The 20,960-nt window shown below is 42.0% G+C and overlaps 1 protein-coding gene across 1 annotated transcript in view; it reads right to left on the bottom strand.

Moving 5' to 3' along the window:
- Nucleotides 1-20,960, bottom strand: part of LOC106579845 (anthrax toxin receptor 1) — a 45,585-nt gene that overhangs the window by 8,695 nt on the left and 15,930 nt on the right. Inside the window, exons 9-17 of the mRNA XM_014160125.2 lie at nt 20,606-20,666; nt 19,865-19,963; nt 13,721-13,790; nt 13,533-13,611; nt 13,221-13,316; nt 11,804-11,845; nt 9,838-9,933; nt 8,651-8,818; nt 7,342-7,422 (exon numbers count right to left, since the gene is read on the bottom strand). Coding sequence (XP_014015600.1) covers nt 7,342-7,422; nt 8,651-8,818; nt 9,838-9,933; nt 11,804-11,845; nt 13,221-13,316; nt 13,533-13,611; nt 13,721-13,790; nt 19,865-19,963; nt 20,606-20,666 — 792 coding nt within the window. The remainder of the gene's footprint in view (nt 1-7,341; nt 7,423-8,650; nt 8,819-9,837; nt 9,934-11,803; nt 11,846-13,220; nt 13,317-13,532; nt 13,612-13,720; nt 13,791-19,864; nt 19,964-20,605; nt 20,667-20,960) is intronic.

Genomic DNA, 20,960 nt, shown 5'->3' with positions numbered 1-20,960 from the left:
TATGTTAGCTTAGTAGATATCGCCCTCTAAACTGAGTTGAGTGGACGGGGGTGAAATCATTAAATTGGGATACATTATGTTTCGTTTCTGAAGTCAGTTTTCCCTTCAGTTCTCTCTTTCTATGTCTGCTTTATTGCTAACAGGAGTGCCCATTTCGGTTGGTACATTTTCTGTTGTTTCAAAATGTACTTCTGCCAATCCCTATGCAAAGTCTGATTCATGAGTCACCAAATAAAAACAGACTGGCTTTATGGAGGTGGTGGGAGTGATGGGGTTAATTATAGTCTATTGCCTCCCGAGTGGTGCAGTGGTCTAAGGCACTGCATCGCAGTGCTAGCTGTGCCACTAGAGATTCTGGGTTCGAGTCCAGACCGGGAGGCCCATGGGGCGACGCACAATTGGCCCAGCGTCGTCCGGGTTAGGGAGGATTTGGCCGGCAGGGATATCCTTGTCTCATCGCGCACTAGCGACTCCTGTGGCGGGCCGGGGTCAGTGCACGCTGACACGGTCGCCAGGTGTACGGTGTTTCCTCCGACACATTGGTGCGGCTGGCTTCCGGGTCAGATGGGCATTGTGTCAAGAAGCAGTGCAATAATAAAAATGGTCTATTTTCTAACCATTAGACTATACCCTTTACTAAATTACAAGTAAAAAAAAAAATATATATTTTTTTTTTTACTTGTAATATATATATATATATGCTACCGGTCAAAAGTTTTAGAACCCCTACTCATTCAATGGTTTTTCTTTATTTTTACTATATTGTAGAATAATAGAAGACATCAAAACTATGAAATAACACATATGGAATCATGTAGTAACCCCAAAAAAAGTGTTAAACAAATGAACAAATATTTTGTATTTGAGATTCTTCAAAGTAGCCACGCTTTGCACACTCTTGGCATTCTCTCAAACAGCTTTATGAGGTACAGTGAGGGAAAAAAGTATTTGATCCCCTGCTGATTTTGTACGTTTGCCCACTGAAAAATAAATGATCAGTCTATAATTTTAATGGTAGGTTTATTTGAACAGTGAGAGACAGAATAACAACAAAAAAATCCAGAAAAACGCATGTCAAAAATGTTAGAAATTGATTTGCATTTTAAATGAGGGAAATAAGTATTTGACCCCCTCTCAATCAGAAAGATTTCTGGCTTCCAGGTGTCTTTTATACAGGTAACGAGCTGAGATTAGGAGCACACTCTTAAAAACCTCTTGAGGATACAATCCCGATAACGGGATTGGTTGGACAACAACCAGTGAGATAGCACGGTGCGATATTCAAAACAAAATAATCCCAAAATTAAAATTCAAGTATTATACGGCATTTTAAAGATACTCTACTCGTTAATTCAATCACATTGTCCGATTTCAAAAAGGCTTTACGGTGAAAGAAAAACATTAGATTATTTTAGCATAGCACCTCCGCAAAAAAAAAAAAGCCATTTTCCAAGCACGATAGCCATCACAAAACCAGATATACAGCTAAAATTAAGCACTAACCTTTGACAATCTTCATCAGATGACACTCCTAGGACATCATGTTAGACAATACATGCATTCTTTGTTCGATCAAGTTTATATTTATATCCAAAAACCCAATTTTTACATTGGCGCGTGACGTTCAGAAAATGTTTTCTCCCCATAACCTCCGGTGAATAGGCACATTTAATTTATGGAAGAACTCAAACGTTGAAAAAATGTATAACAATTATTTAAAGAATTAGAGATAATCTACTCCTTTATGCAACCACTTTGTCAGATTTCAAAATAACGTTACGGAAAAAGCACCATGTTCAATATTCTGAGTACAGAACTTAGCCTTCAATGCTAAGCTATACAGTTAGCCTACAAGCACGGCGTCGACAAATCTCGAACAATATGTTCGAAATATTTACTTATCTTTGCTGATCTTCGGCGGAATGCACTCGAATGGGCACCCACTTCCACAAGAAATGTTAATTTGTTGTGCAAAGTCCATAATTTATGTCCAAATACGTCCGTTTTGTTGACCCATCCAGAACACTTTACAATGCCATGTGGCGTGGATGCAAATCCATAGACGAAATGTTCAAAGTTCCATTACCATTTGTAGAAACACGTCAAACGATGTTTACAATCAATCCTTTAGGGTATTTTTTTACGTAAAATTGCGATCATTTTACAACCGGGCAATAGCTATTCATCCCAGAAGAAAAATATAAAAACGATGACGTCACGTGCATCATAAGACACCTCTCCTCAGACTGGCCAATGATTGACTGAGCCAAAATGATCTGCCCGGTAACAGCTGACGGTTGAAACCAGTTCCTAATGATTGTTGACAGCCAATGGAAGAGTTAGGATTTACGTTACACCTCCTATGTCACTGTAGTTTTTCAAGGGATTCAAAACAAAAACTACATTTCTAATTTCTCCCACTTCCTGATTCAATTTCTCAGGTTTTTTGCCTGCCATATGAGTTCTGTTATACTCACAGACACCATTCAAACAGTCTTAGAAACTTCAGAGTGTTTTCTTTTCAAATCTACTAATAATATGCATATTCTATTTTCTGGGCCAGAGTAGTAACCTGTTTAAATTGGGTACGTTTTTCATCCGGCCGTGAAAATACTGCCCCCTAGCCCCTAGAGGTTAAAGGGAGTGCTCCTAATCTCATTTTGTTACCTGTATAAAAGACACCTGTCTACAGAAGCAATCAATCAATCAGATTCCAAACTCTCCGCCATGGCTAAGACCAAAGAGCTCTCCAAGGATGTCAGGGACAAGATTGTAGACCTACACAATGCTGGAATGGGCTACAAGACCATCGCCAAGCAGCTTGGTGAGAAGGTGACAACAGTTGGTGCGATTATTCGCAAATGGAAGGAACACAAAAGAACTGTCAATCTCCCTCGGCCTGGGGCTCCATGCAAGATCTCACCTCGTGGAGTTGCAATGATCATGAGAACGGTGAGGAATCATCCCAGAACTACACGGGAGGATCTTGTCAATGATCTCAAGGCAGCTGGGACCATAGTCACCAAGAAAACAATTGGTAACACACTACGCCGTGAAGGACTGAAATCCTGCAGCGCCCGCAAGGTCCCCCTGCTCAAGAAAGCACATATACATGCCAGTCTGAAGTTTGCCAATGAACATCTGAATGATTCAGAGGACAACTGGGTGAAAGTGTTGTGGTCAGATGAGACCAAAATGGAGCTCTTTGGCATCAACTCAACTCACCGTGTTTGGAGGAGGAGGAATGCTGCCTATGACCCCAAGAACATCATCCCCACCGTCAAACATGGAGGTGGAAACATTATGCTTTGGGGGTGTTTTTCTGCTAAGGGGACAGGACAACTTCACCGCATCAAAGGGACGATGGACAGGGCCATGTACCGTCAAATCTTGGGTGAGAACCTCCTTCCCTCAGCCAGGGCATTGAAAATGGGTCGTGGATGGGTATTCCAGCATGACAATGACCCAAAACACACGGCCAAGGCCACAAAGGAGTAGCTCAAGAAGAAGCACATTAAGGTCCTGGAGTGGCCTAGCCAGTCTCCAGACCTTAATCCCATAGAAAATCTGTGGAGGTAGCTGAAGGTTCGAGTTGCCAAATGTCAGCCTCGAAACCTTAATGACTTGGAGAAGATCTGCACAGAGGAGTGGGACAAAATCCCTCCTAAGATGTGTGCAAACCTGGTGGCCAACTACAAGAAATGTCTGACCTCTGTGATTGCCAACAAGGGTTTTGCCACCAAGTACTAAGTCATGTTTTGCAGAGGGGTCAAATACTTATTTCCCTCATTAAAATGCAAATCATTTTATACAATTTTTGACATGCGTATTTCTGGATTTTGTTGATGTTATTCTGTCTCTCACTGTTCAAATAAACCTACCATTACAATTATAGACTGATAATTTCTTTGTCAGTGGGCAAACATACAAAATCAGCAGGGGATCAAATACTTTCCCCCCTCACTGTAGTCACCTGGAATGCATTTCAATTAACAGGTTTGAGCCAATCAGTTGTGTTGTGAGAAGGCAGAGGTGGAATACAGAAGACAGCCCTATTTGGTAAAAACCAAGTCCATATTATGGCAAGAACAGCTCAAATAAGCAAATAGAAACCATAGTCCATCATTACTTTAAGACATGAAGGTCAGTCAATCCGGAACATTTCAAGAACTTTGAAAGTTTCTTCGTGTGCAGTTGCAAAAATCAACAAGCGCTGATGAAACTGGCACTCATGAGGACCGCCACAGGAAAGGAAGACCCAGAGTTACCTCTGCTGCAGAGGATAAGTTAGAGCTATCAGCCCCAGGAATTGCAGACCAAATAAATGCTTCAGAGTTCAAGTAACAGACACATCTCAACATCAACTGTTCAGAGGAGACTGCGTGAATCAGGCCTTCATGGTCAAATTGCTGCAAAGAAATCACTACTAAAAGGACACCAATAATAAAGAAGAGACTTGCTTGGGCCAAGAAACACGAGCAAGTGACATTAGACCAGTGGAAATCTGTCCTTTGGTCTGATGAGTCCAAATTTGAGATTTTTGGTTCCAACCACTGTGCCTTTGTGAGACGCAGAGTAGGTGAACGGATGATCTCCGCATGTGTGGTTCCCACCATGGAGCATTGCGGTGGTGGTGTGATGGTGCTTTGCTGGTGACACTGTCTGATTTATTTAGAATTCAAGGCACACTTAAGCAGCACGGCTACCAAAGCATTCTGCAGCGATACATCATCCCATCTGGTTTGCGCTTAGTGGGACTATCATTTGTTTTTCAACAGGACAAATGACCCAAAACACCTCCAGGCTGTGTAAGGGCTATTTGACCAAGAAGGAGAGTGATGCATGAGATGACCTGGCCTGCACAATCACCTGACCTCAACCCAATTGAGATGGTTTGGGATGAGTTGGACCGCAGAGTGAAGGAAAAGCAGCCAACAAGTGCTCAGCATATGTGGGAACTCCTTCAAGACTGTTGGAAAAGCCTTCCTCATGAAGCTGGTTGAGAGAATGCCAAGAGTGTGCAAAGCTGTCATCAAGGCAAAGGGTGGCTACTTTGAAGAATCTAAAATCTAAAATATACTTTTTTGGTTACTACATGATTCCATATGTGTTATTTCATAGTTTTGATGTCTTCACTATTATTCTACAATATAGAAAATAGTAAAAAGAAAAACCCTTCAATGAGTAGGTGTCCAAACCTTTGACTGGTACTGTCTATACACAGCTCTGGAATAAATTGAGACCACTGCAAAAGTATCAGTTTCTCTAGTTTTACTATTTATGGGTATGTGTTCGGGTAAAATTAACATTTTTATTTTATTCTATAAACTACTGCCAACATTTCTCCCAAATTCCTATAAAAAATATTGTCATTTAGAGCATTTATTTGTAGAAAATGACAACTGGTCAAAATTTATCAGATGCAGTATTGTCAGACCTCGAATAATGCAAAGAACATTTTTAAACAGCACAATACTAACGTTTTAACTTAGGAAGAGTTCAGAAATCAATATTTGGTGGAATAACCCTGATTTTCAATCACAGCTTTTAATGTGTCTTGGCATGCTCTCCACCAGTCTTTCACATCGATGTTGGGTGACTTTATGCTTCTCCTGGCGCAAAAAAGATCAAGCAGTTCGGCTTTGTTTGATGGCTTACGACCATCCATCTTCCTCTTGATCACATTCCAGAGGTTTTCAAAGGGGTTCAGGTCTGGAGATTGGGCTGGCCATGACAGGGTCTTGATCGGGTGGTCCTCCATCCACACCTTGATTGACCTGGCTGTGTGGCATGGAGCATTGTCCTGCTGGAAAAACCAATCCTCAGAGTTTGGGAACATTGTCAGAGCAGAAGGAAGCAAGTTTTCTGCCAGGACAACATTGCACGTGGCTTGATTCATGCATCCTTCACAAAGATAAATCTGCCTGATTCCAGCCTTGCTGAAGCACCCCCAGATCATCACCGATCCACCAAATTTCAGTGGGTGTGAGACCTGGAGAGGCTTACATGCCAGCGTCTCGCACCCACTGTGAAATTTGGTGGAGGATCGGTGATGATCTGGGGGAGTCACCTCTTCACTTGACATTGAGACTGGTGTTTAGCGGGTACTATTTATTGAAGCTGACAGTTGAGGACTCGTGAAGCGTCTGTTTCTCAAACTAGACACTAATGTACTTCTCCTCTTGCTCAGTTGTGCACCGGGGCCTCCCACTTTTTCTATTCTGATTAGAGCCAGTTTGCACTGTTCTTTGAAGGGAGTAGTACACAGCGTTGTACAAGATCTTCAGTTTCTTGCCAATTTCTCGCATGGAATAGCCTTCATATCTCAGAACAAGAATAGACTGATGAGTTTCAGAAGAAAGGTCTTTGTTTCTGGCCATTTTGAGCCTGTAATCGAACCCACAAATGCTGATGCACCAGATACTCAACTAGTCTAAAGAAGGACAGTTTTAATTCTTCTTTAAATCAGCACAAGTTTTCAGCTGTGCTAACATAATTGCAAAAGGGTTTTCTAATGATCAATTACCCTTTTAAAATGATAAACTTGGATTAGCTAACAACGTGCCATTGGAACACAGGAGTGATGGTTGCTGATAACGGGCCTCTGTACACCTATGTAGATATTCCATTAAAAAAATCTGACGTTTCCAGCTACAATATTCATTTACAACATTAACAATGTCTACACTGTATTTCTGATCAATTTGATGTTATTTTAATGGACAAAAAAAAAATGTTTTTCTTTCAAAAAGAAGGACATTTCTAAGTGACCCCAAACTTTTGAATGGTAGTGTATATAATTATTTTATTTTCATTTCATTGTCATTTAGCAGACGCTCTTATCCAGAGCGACTTACATTAATGCATTCATCTGTAGATAGCTAGGTGAGACAACAAAATATCACAATCGTAGCAAGTACCTTTCCCCCAACAAAGTAGTTATCAGCAAAGTCAGTGCTAGTAGGAAAAGACAAGCACTCAATGCACTTGGGGTAGGTAAAACCTTATTGTTAAATAGTTGAACGTCAGAACCTTTCGGTCTGAGAGATTTAAACAGGTCAATAAACATGTGGTGATATAATAATATAGCTAAAGTACAGTATGTTTTAGAGACTCCTGTACAGAACCATTGTGTTACTGCACATGTCAGTTGGTTCCAGGTTTCTGGATCAGGAAAATTGCAAAGAGAAGTCATTTTCCTGCCATGGAAACCATGACGTGTTTCAGAGAGCACTGGGTTCAATTTGAAGCAGTCAAGAGTTGGCTAGTATAAGTGGGCCTGATTATTGTCCTCACATGAGCCTTGCTCTGTCTACATGTATCCAGCTTGTTGGCTCTTACCTTGTCTCCTGGGTGTGGTCTCAACACAGACACGCGGTCATAGCCTTTTGACAGCAACACCCACAGAGCATCCAATTTGCCCTGCAATCACAGAGCAGTACACAAAACCAATAAGACCCTTTAACATGCTTTTTGTGCATGTTTTTTTTGTGGGTTTGTGTGTATTGTGACTAAGTCGTTATACAACATGTATGTTTACACTCCATAGTCATACTTTCGAACTCAAACCACAACTCCACAATTTTGTCATTGAATGCCTATCTGTCACCAATAAGAGGATTCACTTTGTAGATCGTAATCCAATTTAATGATAAAACATCTGACTCAGATTATTTCAATTTTCCTCCTCAAAGCCAGAGCCTGAACAAATGATATTTGATCATTGTGAATTCTGCATAGACCCAGCCACTGCTAAGAGGTTGGAAAATAATCTGTTTTTCTTAACAAAACTGCTAGCTCTGCAGCCCTTGTCTGTTGGAGGTCAGTCAAGTGTGTATCTGGTTTATATTAGCTATCCCCTGCTGACTGTCAGGATGTATAGAACAATGCCTTTAACTAGCTCCTGGACCTGCATGTAGGGGCACCATGCCAGTGGTCACCTAAGGACTGGGACACCAACACTCAAATATTCCACATGAAATTCCTACATAATCAACTCCAGCTTCAACCCATCCTATCAGTCTATACACAAAATATACAAAACATTAAAGAACACCTTCCTAACATTGAGGTGCCCCCCCGCCCCCCCCCTCTCTGAACAGCCTCAATTCGTCGGGGCATGGACTTTTCAAGGTGTCGAAAGCGTTCCACATGGATGCTGGCCCATGTTGACTCCAATGCTTCCCACAGTTGTGTCAAGTTGGCTGGATGTTCTTTGGGCGGTGGACCATTCTTGATACATACGGGAAACTGTTGAGCGTGAAAAACCCAGCACCGTTGCTGTTCTTGACACAAACCTGTGTGCCTGGCACATACTACCATACCCCGTTCAAAAGGCACTTAAATATTTTGTCTTGCCCATTCACCCTCTGAATGGCACACATACACAATCCATGTCTCAATTGTCTCAAGGCTTAAGAATCCTTCTTTAACCCATCTCCTCCCCTTCAATAAACTGAGTGAAGTGGATTTAACAAGTGACAACAATAAGGGATCATAGCTTTCACCTGGAATCACCTGGTCAGTCTGTGTCAAGTTCATAATGTTTTGTACACTCAGTGAATATAATATAGGAAGCCATGTTGAGTATGTGATTGAACTTGACAGCTTTGTGTGCAATGCGTGTCTTTTATATTGGCCATGACAATACCTTGATTGGTGAGTACCACTTGTGAGGGCCTGGAGGCTTGCGCATGCCATTGTTGAGAATGCGGGTGGGGGACTGTATGAACTCCTGCTCAGGCATTTTCACCCTGGCATTCTTTGCCTTCTCCAGTTTGGCTCCCTCCTCAGTAGAGCCTTTCTCACCCCAACGCACCTGACAAATAATAACAAGCAGAGATTTTTAAACATTTAATTTCAACCTCGCACATTCAATTTGTCAGGCATAACAGTGAAATGCTTACCTAAGGGCCCTTCCCAACAACGCAGAGAGAAGAATTGAGGAATAATAACACAAGGAACAAATACACAATGAGTAACGATAACTTGGCTATATACAGGGAGTACCAGTACCGAGTCGAGGTGCAGGGGTACGAGGTAATTGAGGTAAATATTTATAGATAATAAACAGTAGCAGCAGCGAATATGAGGAGTCGAAAAAGTGAGTGCAAAAAGGGTCAATGCAGATAGTCTGACTAGCTCTTTGGTTAACTATTTAGCAGTCTTATGGCTTGGGGGTAGAAGCTGTTCAGGGTTTGTTGGTTCCAGACTTGGTGCATTGGTACTGCTTGCCGTGCAGTAGCAGAGAGAACAGTCTATGACTTGGGTGGCTGGAGTCTGACAATTTTTAGGGCCTTCCTCTGACAGCGCCTGGTACAGAGGTCCTGGATGGCAGTGAGCTCGGCCCCAGTGGTGTACTGGGCTGTACGCACCACCCTCTGTAGCAGATCAGGTCAGATGCGGAGCAGTTGCCATACCAGGCGGTGATCCAGCCAGTCAAGATGCTCTCTATGGTGCAGCTGTAGAACTTTATGAGGCTCTAAGGGCCCATGCCAAATCTTTTCAGCCTCCTGAGGGGGAAGAGGCATTATCGTGCCCTCTTCACAACTGTGTTTGTGTGTTTGGACCATGATAAGTCCTTGGTGATGTGGACACCGTGGAACTTTAAGCTCTCAACCCGCACCACTACAGCCCCGTTGATGTGAATGGGGGCGTGCTCGGCCAACCACTAAGTGTGTGCTTGGTTGTTTGCCATTGCTGATCTGTCAAACAGATTTCCTAGATCAACTAGCATGGACAGAACAGCTGTAGATTAACAGGCGAGTGAGGGCAGGTACAATATAATGAAATCAGCTTGTTGGAGCTTAAATACAGCAGGGTTCCAGCGAAGCTCACCTCCATCCTTTTGATTCCACCCACACCTCTGCCCCCATAGTAGGAGGCATCGACCGTGGGCCACTTCTTCTTAGGCATCCCATCTTCTTCCTCATCCTGTGGGGGAGGGGAAGAGATAGTGTAAAGATCCCACTCTTTGCACAATGTCCCAGACAGGGTTAATTCAAATTCGGGGTGTGAGATGATTAATCATTTCATACACACTGGCACTGTTGGTTCTGAGGTACAGCCTATACACCAAGCACTCTGCCTCTCCATCTCTCATATACCCTACTCACAATCTAATATTTCAGGCCCTGGGTATGATTTCCTTTTTATGTCTAAATTAGTCTCCTTCTCCTCTCTCTCCCCCTCGCCTTCTCCCGTCCCGTCCATGGCATGCGCCAGATCAGAGGAAATGACCGAGCCCACAGCCCCCCTCATGTTTCAGCTCTTTAATAGACCCCGATTCAGACTAATCAAATCCATCAGGCCTATGATCAGGGCCTGCCAGAGAGGAGGCGGAAATAACAGCAGGCTGACGCCATCGCCCTCACAGATCGTCACAGAGACACAGACAATGGGCAAAAAGCTTCACAAAAAACTGGAGGAGATACCTCCTGTATGATTTAATTGAATTAGAGGAGTGGGGGAGATGATTACTTCACACTTTTTCTGCATATTCCATGTGCTGGTTAATGAGGGGATTTTATGACAATATCTTACAAAAACAACATCTAAAAAGACTAGTAAATCTTCTGATATACAAGTTGAGAAGAAAAGTAAGTTGGACTGTCACTATGCACCTTTTTGGCTGCTTCTCTATTCTTTCCTGACTTTACAACCAAAGTTGCATCCAAAAATGGAACAAAGGATTTATACTAAAAGGACAATTATTTCAACATTATTAAATGAGTATGGGCTGTAAAAATGCTCAGTGTCATTAAAATGAGTCACATATGACCTGGATAGAAATCTGTTGCTAGTTGAGAATGTTTTCTAACTAGAGTCATTTGTGATGCTGTATTATTGTGAAGAAAATATTATTGAAGAATTATTTGATTAATCAGAATTCCCAGTGGGATCTCAAGAAAGGGACTCCAAAACAGATGGCTCTTAAATAAGGCCTTAATTGAAGCCTTAAACTAAAAAAGGAATCCCATATAGTGATCTAAACAGACAATTATTCTCAGCTTTATTTTTATCATACAGGGGAGGTATAGAAATGGATTATTTAGTCATTTTAGCAGACGCTCTTATCCAGAGCGACTTACAGTAGTGAATGCATACATTTCTTTTTATTTATTTTATTTTTTTTATTTTTTTTTGTGCTGGCCCCCCGTGGGAATCGAACCCACAACCCTGGTGTTGCACACACCATGCTCTACCAACTGAGCTACAGTTTGTACAGTGACCAGAGAAGGGTCTGTTCAAAGAAGCTCTCATGCCTTTTTATCAGAATGTATTTGCTGAGAGTAAGGGTTGGTTTAGGACAAGATGAGCTAAGAGGAAAGACAGGGCTTCATAGTGGGAGGGTGTTGTCCTCATGACATGGGAGGAAGAAACATATTGGTCATATGTCAGTCTATAAAATCAAGGGGAATATTAAAGGTCGGTGAGTTGAGGTTATTGAAGAAAATGGACCATAAGCAATGGGTTCCTAAACCTATTAACACTCCAAATGGATGTGCTACATGTCAGCCAGTCCACTGTCCTTGTAGCCTAGTTTTTTTCTCTCGTGGATAGGGAATATACATCAAGGATAACTGTTGTTCAGTAAATCTCCAAAAAAGAATGTGACTACTTTAACTATAAAACAAATGGCTGCAAGTGTATTTATGTTCTGCTTAATGGCCATTACATAATTTAACAGCCATATCATTGTGTAACAGTGAGTGAATGGAAACATTTCTTCTGGAGCCCAATAGCAGATATAAAATATATTAGCCCACACCCCAAAAGTAATCAACATCAAGGGTTTACCTACCGAACTGTCTTCCACTATTGCTGGTGGGGGCTCATGGATAATCTATGGTGAGAGAGAGAGGGGGGGGGTTATACTCGTGACAAGCATGTAAAAAAACAAATGTACTTCAAAAACACATTAAAATATATGTCACAGTAATGTGTGCCAAAAACAGGGTTGCATGAAAACACATGGCTCAGGAATTGTTTTTCTCCCTCCTTTTTCCTACTATTTACAAGGGGGGGTGGGGGAATAGTAAAAGGCATGCGAGTCTATGCCCCACGCTCACTTGTTTTTCTGTTTTTAGCTAGAGGAAATTCAAGAAACCCTGTGTAAAATGTGTTCCAGAAAAAAGGACATCTTCACAGACATGTAGGCTTTTAACTACCAGCTCCTCCTGTTGGATTTTGGCAGAGCCCTGTGATGATGTAGAAGAATATTAAAATCATCGAGATGTTTAGTAAATATTGATCATCTGTATTTTCCTCATTAACTTTGCTCAATCTTTAGGAAAATACATGCTTGGGGTCTGTCCATGGCTAACAAAACATTGAGCAACTATAACTATAATACATTGCCTTAGAAATGAACCCGACCAAGGCAATGAATATTCATTACTTGAAATTAGACTTATTTTCCCCTGTGCTTCTCAATCCCAAAGGCTGGGATGCTATCGGATTTCCCATGGTAACATAGCATTACTCTCCTAAACAGTGCTGGGCAAGGGTTTCCACTGAAAATAACTGACAAGAACTAAAAAGAGAGAGAGATAGGAGACCAAAGCGGTTAAATTGTGATCCATTTTGTCAGGCCTGGCTGGGAGGGTTTGTGTCTAAATACTAGAACAGCATAAAGAAGCTATATCGTCCTCGACCTTGGAGCTGAGAACCACTGTCCTGTGACCTCCAGTGGAACAAACTACTTCAACAGAGGGACTAAGTACTTCAGCACACCTTAACCACTGCACACCTTAACCACTGCACACCTTAACCACTGCACACCTTAACCACTGCACACCTTAACCACGGCACACCTTAACCACTGCACACCTTAACCACTGACCTCTGGTGACCTCTGGGCATAATAGACTAATAAAATCAATTGGATGCCAAAAAGGCCAAGGAGTCTCATCCTTCACTGACTCATATAACCCCTCTCAGCATGGAAATACTGTTTAGATTAGCAAGATGACTTGAGTGTGATTTATTCAGATAAAATACCTCCGTAAAATACATCTGTGATCATCTGTGAGCATTATGCCAGTGTATAAAGTACATAGAGTTCTCTCAGAAAAGACTTACTGGGAATGCTTCAAGCTACACATAGGTCTACCATATAGGGCAATTCGTATTTAATAAAATAAAAAAGTTTAAAAAGGTTCACGCTTGTAAGACACTGTTCATGAGTGTGAATGTGACATATAGTTTATGCGACTCACCACATTGCAGCAAAGAGGCCAGAACCACCAGAGAATCATGAGGATTAAAAGCAACATGAGGATGAGCAGGGCGATGGCCAGGATGGTTCCATCAGACTGGGACAAAGAGAGAGAGAGGGACACAGGTCAAACTCAGTCTCCACTCACCTGCATGTTCCACCACAGTGCAAAGGCTGAGACCCATCAGAAAGTTAAAGTGCCTGTAATCATGTAACTACAGGGGACTAACTGTCATAGTTTGGGACAGTTATTGGTTCATGTGAGTCTTTGATGGGGGTACTGCAACAACATGCACCACCCCACTGTACTTACACAGCCCACTGTTGTAATGGTGACTGAACTGGAGATAAAACTGAGACCTTCATTCATGCTGACATAGAGTTTGGCTGCCCTGGAACACAACAGGGGTGTAAAGAGATAGCGTGTGGTTAGGATGGGTGACAGAAACATCAGCAGATAAAGAGAAAAACTGATATTCTTTCAGTGATTATAGTACTTACATTCCCTCTTCCTGGAGAATGGGTGCAGGACAGAGGAGATACGTATCTTCCACTATTAATGGCTTCACACCTAGGAGTACAGGAGAACAAAGGGTCACAACATTGACTCATACACAAACATATTGGTTATGCTCTAATCAAAGTGTAACTCAGACTGCACGGAACAGAACCCATTGACAACTTCATACCTACCGTACCAGTCAAAAGTTTGGACACACCTGCCCATTCAAGGGTTTTTCTTTATTTTTACTATTTTCTACATTGTAGAATAATAGTGAAGACATCAAAACTATGAAATAACACAAAGAATCGTGTAGTAACCAAAAATCAAAAGTGTTAAAATATTTTATATTTGACATTCTTCAAAATAGCTACCCTTTGCCTTGATGATAACTTTGCACAATATTGGCATTCTCTCAACCAGTTTCATGAGGGAGTCACCTGGAATGCATTTCAATTAACAGTTGTGCCTTGTAAAAGTTGAAGTTCTTTCCTTCTTAATGTGTTAGAGCCAATCAGTTGTGTTGTGACACGGTAGAGGTGGCATACAGCAGATAGCCCTACTTGGTAAAAGACCAAGTCCATATTATAGCAAGAACAGCTCAAATAATCAAACAGAAACGACAGTCCATCATTACTGTAAGACATGAAGGTTAGTCAATGTGGAACATTTCAAGAACTTTGAAAGTTTCCTCAAGTGCAGTCACAAAAACCATCAAGCGTTATTATGAAACTGGTTCTCATGAGGACGCCACAGGAAAAGAAGACCCAGAGTTGCCTCTGCTGCAGAGGATAAGTTCATTAATGTTAACTGCACCTCAGATTGCAGACTAAATAAATGCTTCACAGAGTTCAAGTAAGACACATCTCAACTGTTCAGAGGAGACTGTGTGAATCAGGCCAGTATACATTAACCGTAGTAGTTTGTCTATGCACACTAGGAAAGACCTGGGCGGACCATCCCCTGTATTTTGGTTAGTGCACCAGGTGGTGCTAGTTAGTTAAGTAGTGGGTAGGCAGGTAAGGTAGGAGAGGAGGCTTTGATATTTAGTTTCTTTGCTTTGGTTCCGCCCAGCCCCTTTTCCCCAAACTTACCGTGTGAAGGAATAAATTCCCTGTAAACGGTATTCTGCCTTTTTTTCATCCTTACTCACACCTACAGTCCATACATCTTTCACACCACGGAGAGTTAAGTTGTAGCAGGGTGTTGCATTCCCTCTTTCTAGAGGCGTGCGTAACAGTGGTTCCCACAGTGAAGCATAGAAGAGGTGGTGTGATGGTGCTTTTCTGGTGACACTGTCAGTGATTTAACCAGCACGGCAACCAAAGCATTCTACAGCGATATGCCATCCCATCTGTTTTGTGCTTAGCGGGACTATCATTTGTTTTTCAACAGGACAATGACCTAACACACCTCCAGGCTGTGTAATGGCTATTTGACCAAGGAGAGTGCTGAGTGCTGCATCAGATGACCTGGCCTCCACAATCACCCAACCTCAACCCAATTGAGATGGTTTGGGATGAGTTGGACCGCAGAGTGAAATAAAAGCAGCCAACAAGTGCTCAGCATATGCAAGAACTCCTTCAAGACTGTTGGAAAAGCATTCCTCATGAAGCTGGTTGAGAGAATGCCAAGATTGTGCAAAGCTGTCATCAAGGCAAAGGGTGGCTACTTTGAAGAATCTCAAATACAAAAATATATTTTGATTTGTTTAACACTTTTTTGGTTACTATTCCATGTGTTATTTCATAGTTTGTCCTCACTATTATTCTACAATGTAGAAAATGGTACAAATAAATAAAAACCCTTGAATGAGTAGGTGTGTCTAAACTTTTGACTGGTACTGTATATCATGTCCCAAATCTTTCTTCAACTGATGTCTGGAGTTCATTGACTAATGATCATGAAATGTCATCGTCTAAATTGGATTATTGGTATTGGACTGTGACAGGACAATCTGATTAATGATAACAGAACGGATGTCATACAGTATCTGATGGTAACTCAAGACCAACCTAACATAATACAGAGATGCTTGAGGACTGATTTCAACACCTCTAGTTTAGACATGTACACCCATTTGACCAGTGGTGGAAAAAGTACACAATTGTTATACTTGAGTAAAAGTATAGATACCTTAATAGAAAGTTACTCAAGTAAAAGTCACCCAGTAAAATACTACTTGAATAAAAGTCTAAAAGTATTTGGTTCTAAATATAATTAAGTATCAAAAGTAAATGTAATTGCTAAAATATACTTAACTATCATTTCAAATTCCTAATAATAAAGTAAACCAGACACCACCTTTTTCTTGTTTTTAAAATGTAAAGATAGCCAGGGGTACACACTAACAAATAATTTACAAACTATGCATGTGTGTTTAGTGAGTCTGCCAGATGACCATGTGTTATCTTGATAAGTGCGTGAATTGGACCATTTTCCTGTCCTGCTAAGCACTCAACATGTAATGAGTACTTTTGGGTGTCAGGGAAAATGTATGGAGTAAAAAGTACATTCTTTTTTTAGGAATGTAGTGAAGTAAAAGTTGTCAAACTATAAATAAAGTAAACTACAGATACATCAAAAAACTACTTAAGTAGTACTTTAAAGTATTTTTACACCACTGCATTTGACAGAGCAAAGAAAATAGATTAAAAGCATAATCTTCCTTTTTAAAGAGAACGTTGATTCTTCCTGTGTCCAACTTATGAAACTTTTGAAAACAGATCCAGTGAGCATCGTCGTTGCCCAAGCTGCCTGTTTATCCTGGCTCAGGTTGAACATACCCCGGCACTGAGGAAATCAACATGAGCACTCCACAGCACATGGATGACAGCTCCTCTCCTCTCCAGTAACACCCCGCAGGATGGAGGGGAGGAGTGAGGAGCAGGAGATCAATACTGCTGCCTGCCAAGCTAAGCTCAGAGCCAACACAAACTCAGACAGATATCCCACTCAGAGTTCAACTGAGCAGTCACCCACCTTACACTCTGCATGGACTTAAACTATCAAATGGGACCGAGAGAGTTGAGAGCCTTTTTTAAGGCAGATTGACTGATTGACTGGCTGGTTGGCTGATTGGCTAGCTGACTGACTACAAAGGACTCTGGTCATTCTCTCAGGTGAAGGGTTATCGGGGCCCAAATCTCTGCAGTGGTCATGTTTCTACCATGCACTCTTAGAAAATATCTAGAACCTAAAAGGGTTCTTCGGCTGTTCCCATATCAGAACCCTTTGAAAAATGCTTTTTGATTCCAGATAGAACCCTAGGCATTCAGGCCAAAGAGTTCAATCTTGGTTTCATTTGACCAGAGAATCTTGTTTCTCATTGTCTGAGAGTCCTTTAGGTGCCTTTTGGCAAACTTCAAGTGAACTGTCATGTGCCTTTTATTGAGGAGTGGCTTCCGTCTGGCCACCCTACCATAAAGGCCTGATTGCAGCACTCCACCAGAGAGGGTTGTCCTGCTGGAAGGTTCTCCCATCTCCACAGGGGAACTATGGAGCTCTGTCAGAGTGACCATCGGGATCTTGGTCACCTCCCTGACCAAGGCCCTTCTCCCCCGATTGCACAGTTTGGCCTGGCGGCCAGCTCTAGGAAGTGTCTTGGTGGTTCCAAACTTCTTTCGTTAAAGAATGATTGAGGCCACTGTGTTCTTAGGGACCTTCAATGCTGCAGAAATGTTTTGGTACCCTTCCCCAGATCTGTGCCTCGACATAATCCTGTCTCGGAGCTCTACGGACAATTCCTTCGACCTCATGGCTTGGTTTTTGCTCTGACATGCATTGTCAACTGTGGGAACTTATATAGACAGGTGTGTGCCTTTCCAAATAATGTCCAATCAATTGAATTTACCACAGGTGGACTCCAATCAAGTTGTAGAAACATCAAGGATGATCAATGGAAACAGGATGCACCTGAGCTCAATTTCAAGTACTTATGTAAATAAGGTATTTCTGTTTTTTTATTTGTGCTAAATAAAATAAAAATTAACAAATGTTTTCACTGTCATTATGGGGTATTGTGTGTAGATTCATGAGAAAAATAAATAATTTAATCAATTTTAGAATGAAGCTGTAACGTAACAAAATGTGGAAAAAGTCAAGGTGTCAATACTTTCCGAATGCACTGTAGAACCCTTTCCACAGAGGGTTCTATATGGAACCCAAAAGGGTTCTACCTGGATCCAAAAAGGGTTCTCCAATGGGGACAGCTGAAGAATGTTTTTGGAACTCTATTTTTCTAAGAGTGTAGGGATCTAAATGCTGGCCAACAGCTTTGCTTCATCTCACACTTTATTACACTGTTTACTCTGTGCACATGAGAAAAGGTCATGCTTTACTGCTGAGTGTAGACATGCTCACAGTTTAATCTTACTCAATACATTTCAGTCTGTGCTGATCAGTAACTGGCCTCTCAGTGAGATGACTAAGTGTTCGGTAGGATCCCTCCGATCAGGCCAAGTCCATTTTACTTGCAGTAATCTATTTTTATCATCTGAATTAATTGCAGTAGTTCATACCATCTCAAAATGTTTTTCAACTAATACTGGGACAATACAACAGCTGGACATAGTTACTGACAATACCATCATGTGGCTGTGAAATAAATCTTGCTGTCAGTCAACACAGATTTCTGGAGGACTATGCAATCTCCATAAAATGACTCGTTTTCCTAATCCACCTCTTTTTAATCACGTCACTAGGTGTGGATTCTCATTCTTCACATATCTCAATGCTGCTGCTCACTAGCCATCAAGGCAACATCTGTCACAGAGAGGAAAGAATACCCACGACGTGTCTTCACTGCCAAAGCTCAGAGGGCTTTGCTCCTGCTGGTTTTCCTGGAGACATCCATTCAGCTGCTGAACACATGTAGCTACACATTGCTCTTTCCTACGAGGTCCCCAAACTTTTGTAGGTTATGGAGAGGCTATAGAGGGGAGATGGTGTTTGTGGTGGTTAGGGGTTCTGCAGATTACAGGAGAGCCCACCATGGGACAAGGTGAATCAGTCATATGAGACCAATGACACTCAACCACAGGAAACAATAATCCAATAGCGATTTATAGGTGGCCCCTGTTGTGTCTGAAATGACTAAACGGTTTAGGGCTAAACATGCTCTACTGGACAGTTGGTAAACAGCTGTCTATCCTTTTTTCCTAAATTGTTTCCATGTCTTCTGCTTGTCTGTAGGGAGTTGTATGTTTATTACATACAAACAATTAACATTCTGAGTCACCGTAAACCACTCTCTTCATCACTCTACTTCAGAGTAGGAGAAATGTGTTAGCAGTCCCTAGGTCATTCATGCTAAGCAGCACCATACTGTAAACGTTATTCAACCGTAATATCGAATGGCGCTGAAGACTGCGCTTTGATCGGCTATCAAATTCCATAGATGAAATCCTTCATTGCAATTCAGACCTTCTGAATGAAGGCCAATAACTTACTTTAGAACGGACATCAACTTGGTGTCTGTGTCTTTTCTCCAGACCCTGTTCTGACATCGAGGGTAAAACCTCTTCCAGCCTAAGCATCCTATTCTTCTCTTCCCTTCAGGCCCAGACTCCAGACTTGCTTATGCATCAGCGCTGGCTATTTTCTATTAGAGCATGGCCTCCCACAGCTACATGTTGGCATGCATCAGAGGGGGCTGGTCTCACACATCCATTAGGCCACTTCTAAAGATCACAGGGGAACTTGGATGTGCCTCTAGGACTTTCCCCCTTACTAACTTCTGTGTGGCACTGTTTTCCCTTGATCTTCTGGCTCTGGCACAGTCCCAGGCCGTTAAAGCACAATGTACCCTTCAAAAGACACAAACCAGTAATACCAGGAACAAATGGCATGAGCACTTGTTCGGGCATAGAGGACCTCTGCTGACTCTGCCCTCTTGAAGAGCACTTTTGGGAAGCATTGTGAGACATCAATTGGTGAACATTGACTTTTTCCGTGTCCAAATCATACAGTAACTCACCACGTTGGTCACACATTTCCTGAGAAATTTTACTCTTGCAGCTGCAGGAATGGCGTCTTTGTGTTTGTTATTACATGATTAGCAAATGCCGTACGCATTATGAACATGCCATTGAAACAGAAAAGACCACTCTTGTCTATTTACTTTCAGTTCATACTCCACTTACTCTTGGTGAGTGTGTCGTTGATTCGGAAACTGCACAGGACCTTATGGACATTCCGAGCATGGAGGAAGCCGTTTCCTCTCACCACCACCTGGAAGGTTTCTGGAGGGAGAAGAGAGGAGCACAGTGACTGAATTTGTCCCACCACATGTAATACTGTAGCTGTTCAGGCTAACATCTGAGTCTATCATCTCAGCATCTCACACTCTGGTTACATTCTGCCAACAAACTGCCCTGACCATAGTAGTTGTTGAAGATAAATGATTTCTCTGGATGCCTGGATAATTGAGATCTTGCAGTCAATGAGACTTCAACTGCAGTTGTTCAGACATGTGGATATATAGTGGCTCTCTGGAGCCAATACCACAGAACCCAGAAAACACGAAGCGTAAATACTTATTTTTACAGTGGGGAAAGTGGTGGGTTGTAAGACTGTAGAATGGACAATGACTAAGCAGCATTACACAGCGGAAAAAGACAAATATGATTTGTGTCCTTAGTACAGTAGTTAAATGGAGTTGAGACCAGGTCTGGGTTGAATCGTTCATGACAAATGAAGTTGCTGCTACTGTGTGTAGGAGATACTGGATGTACTGCACACCAGGCTCCTGGCCCTGCCAAGGTATATTTTTCTTCTCTTCCTGTTGTGAGCTCCAATGTGGGGGGCCTTTAAATGTATGATTTAGTGAAGACCTGAGAGACCAGAGAGGAAAAATGGGTTGGGCCAGAGGTCTATAAACTTACCTCCTGCACAGATACTGGAGGGCTCAGCCGCCAGGATCTCAATACAGGACTTCTTTAATATCTGGGGGAGGGAGGTGAGAGGTGAGAAGGAGGGAGACAAGGGGGAGGGGGTATGGGGCCAAGGTCTGGACATTCTCACAGTAACAGAAGGTTGTGTGTTTATTTGTTGAGAGTATTGGTTTACAATATAATCCCTATACTCCTTTTCCTGTCAATTACAGTAACAGTGTGTACCAGTGCACCTCGATACTATGATCTGCTTGATGTCTCCTGTCTCATCCCTGTGCTCCTCGCTGTCCTTGTGCTCTGGGTGTATATCTCTCTCTCTATACCCCCACTGTCCAGGCAAAGTATG

Source organism: Salmo salar, chromosome ssa20 (genome assembly GCF_905237065.1).
Source record: "Salmo salar chromosome ssa20, Ssal_v3.1, whole genome shotgun sequence".
In the NCBI taxonomy this organism is placed as follows: Eukaryota; Metazoa; Chordata; class Actinopteri; order Salmoniformes; family Salmonidae; genus Salmo; species Salmo salar.
Note: the sequence above shows the minus strand (reverse complement) of the source record. Positions and strands in the feature narration are given on the sequence as shown.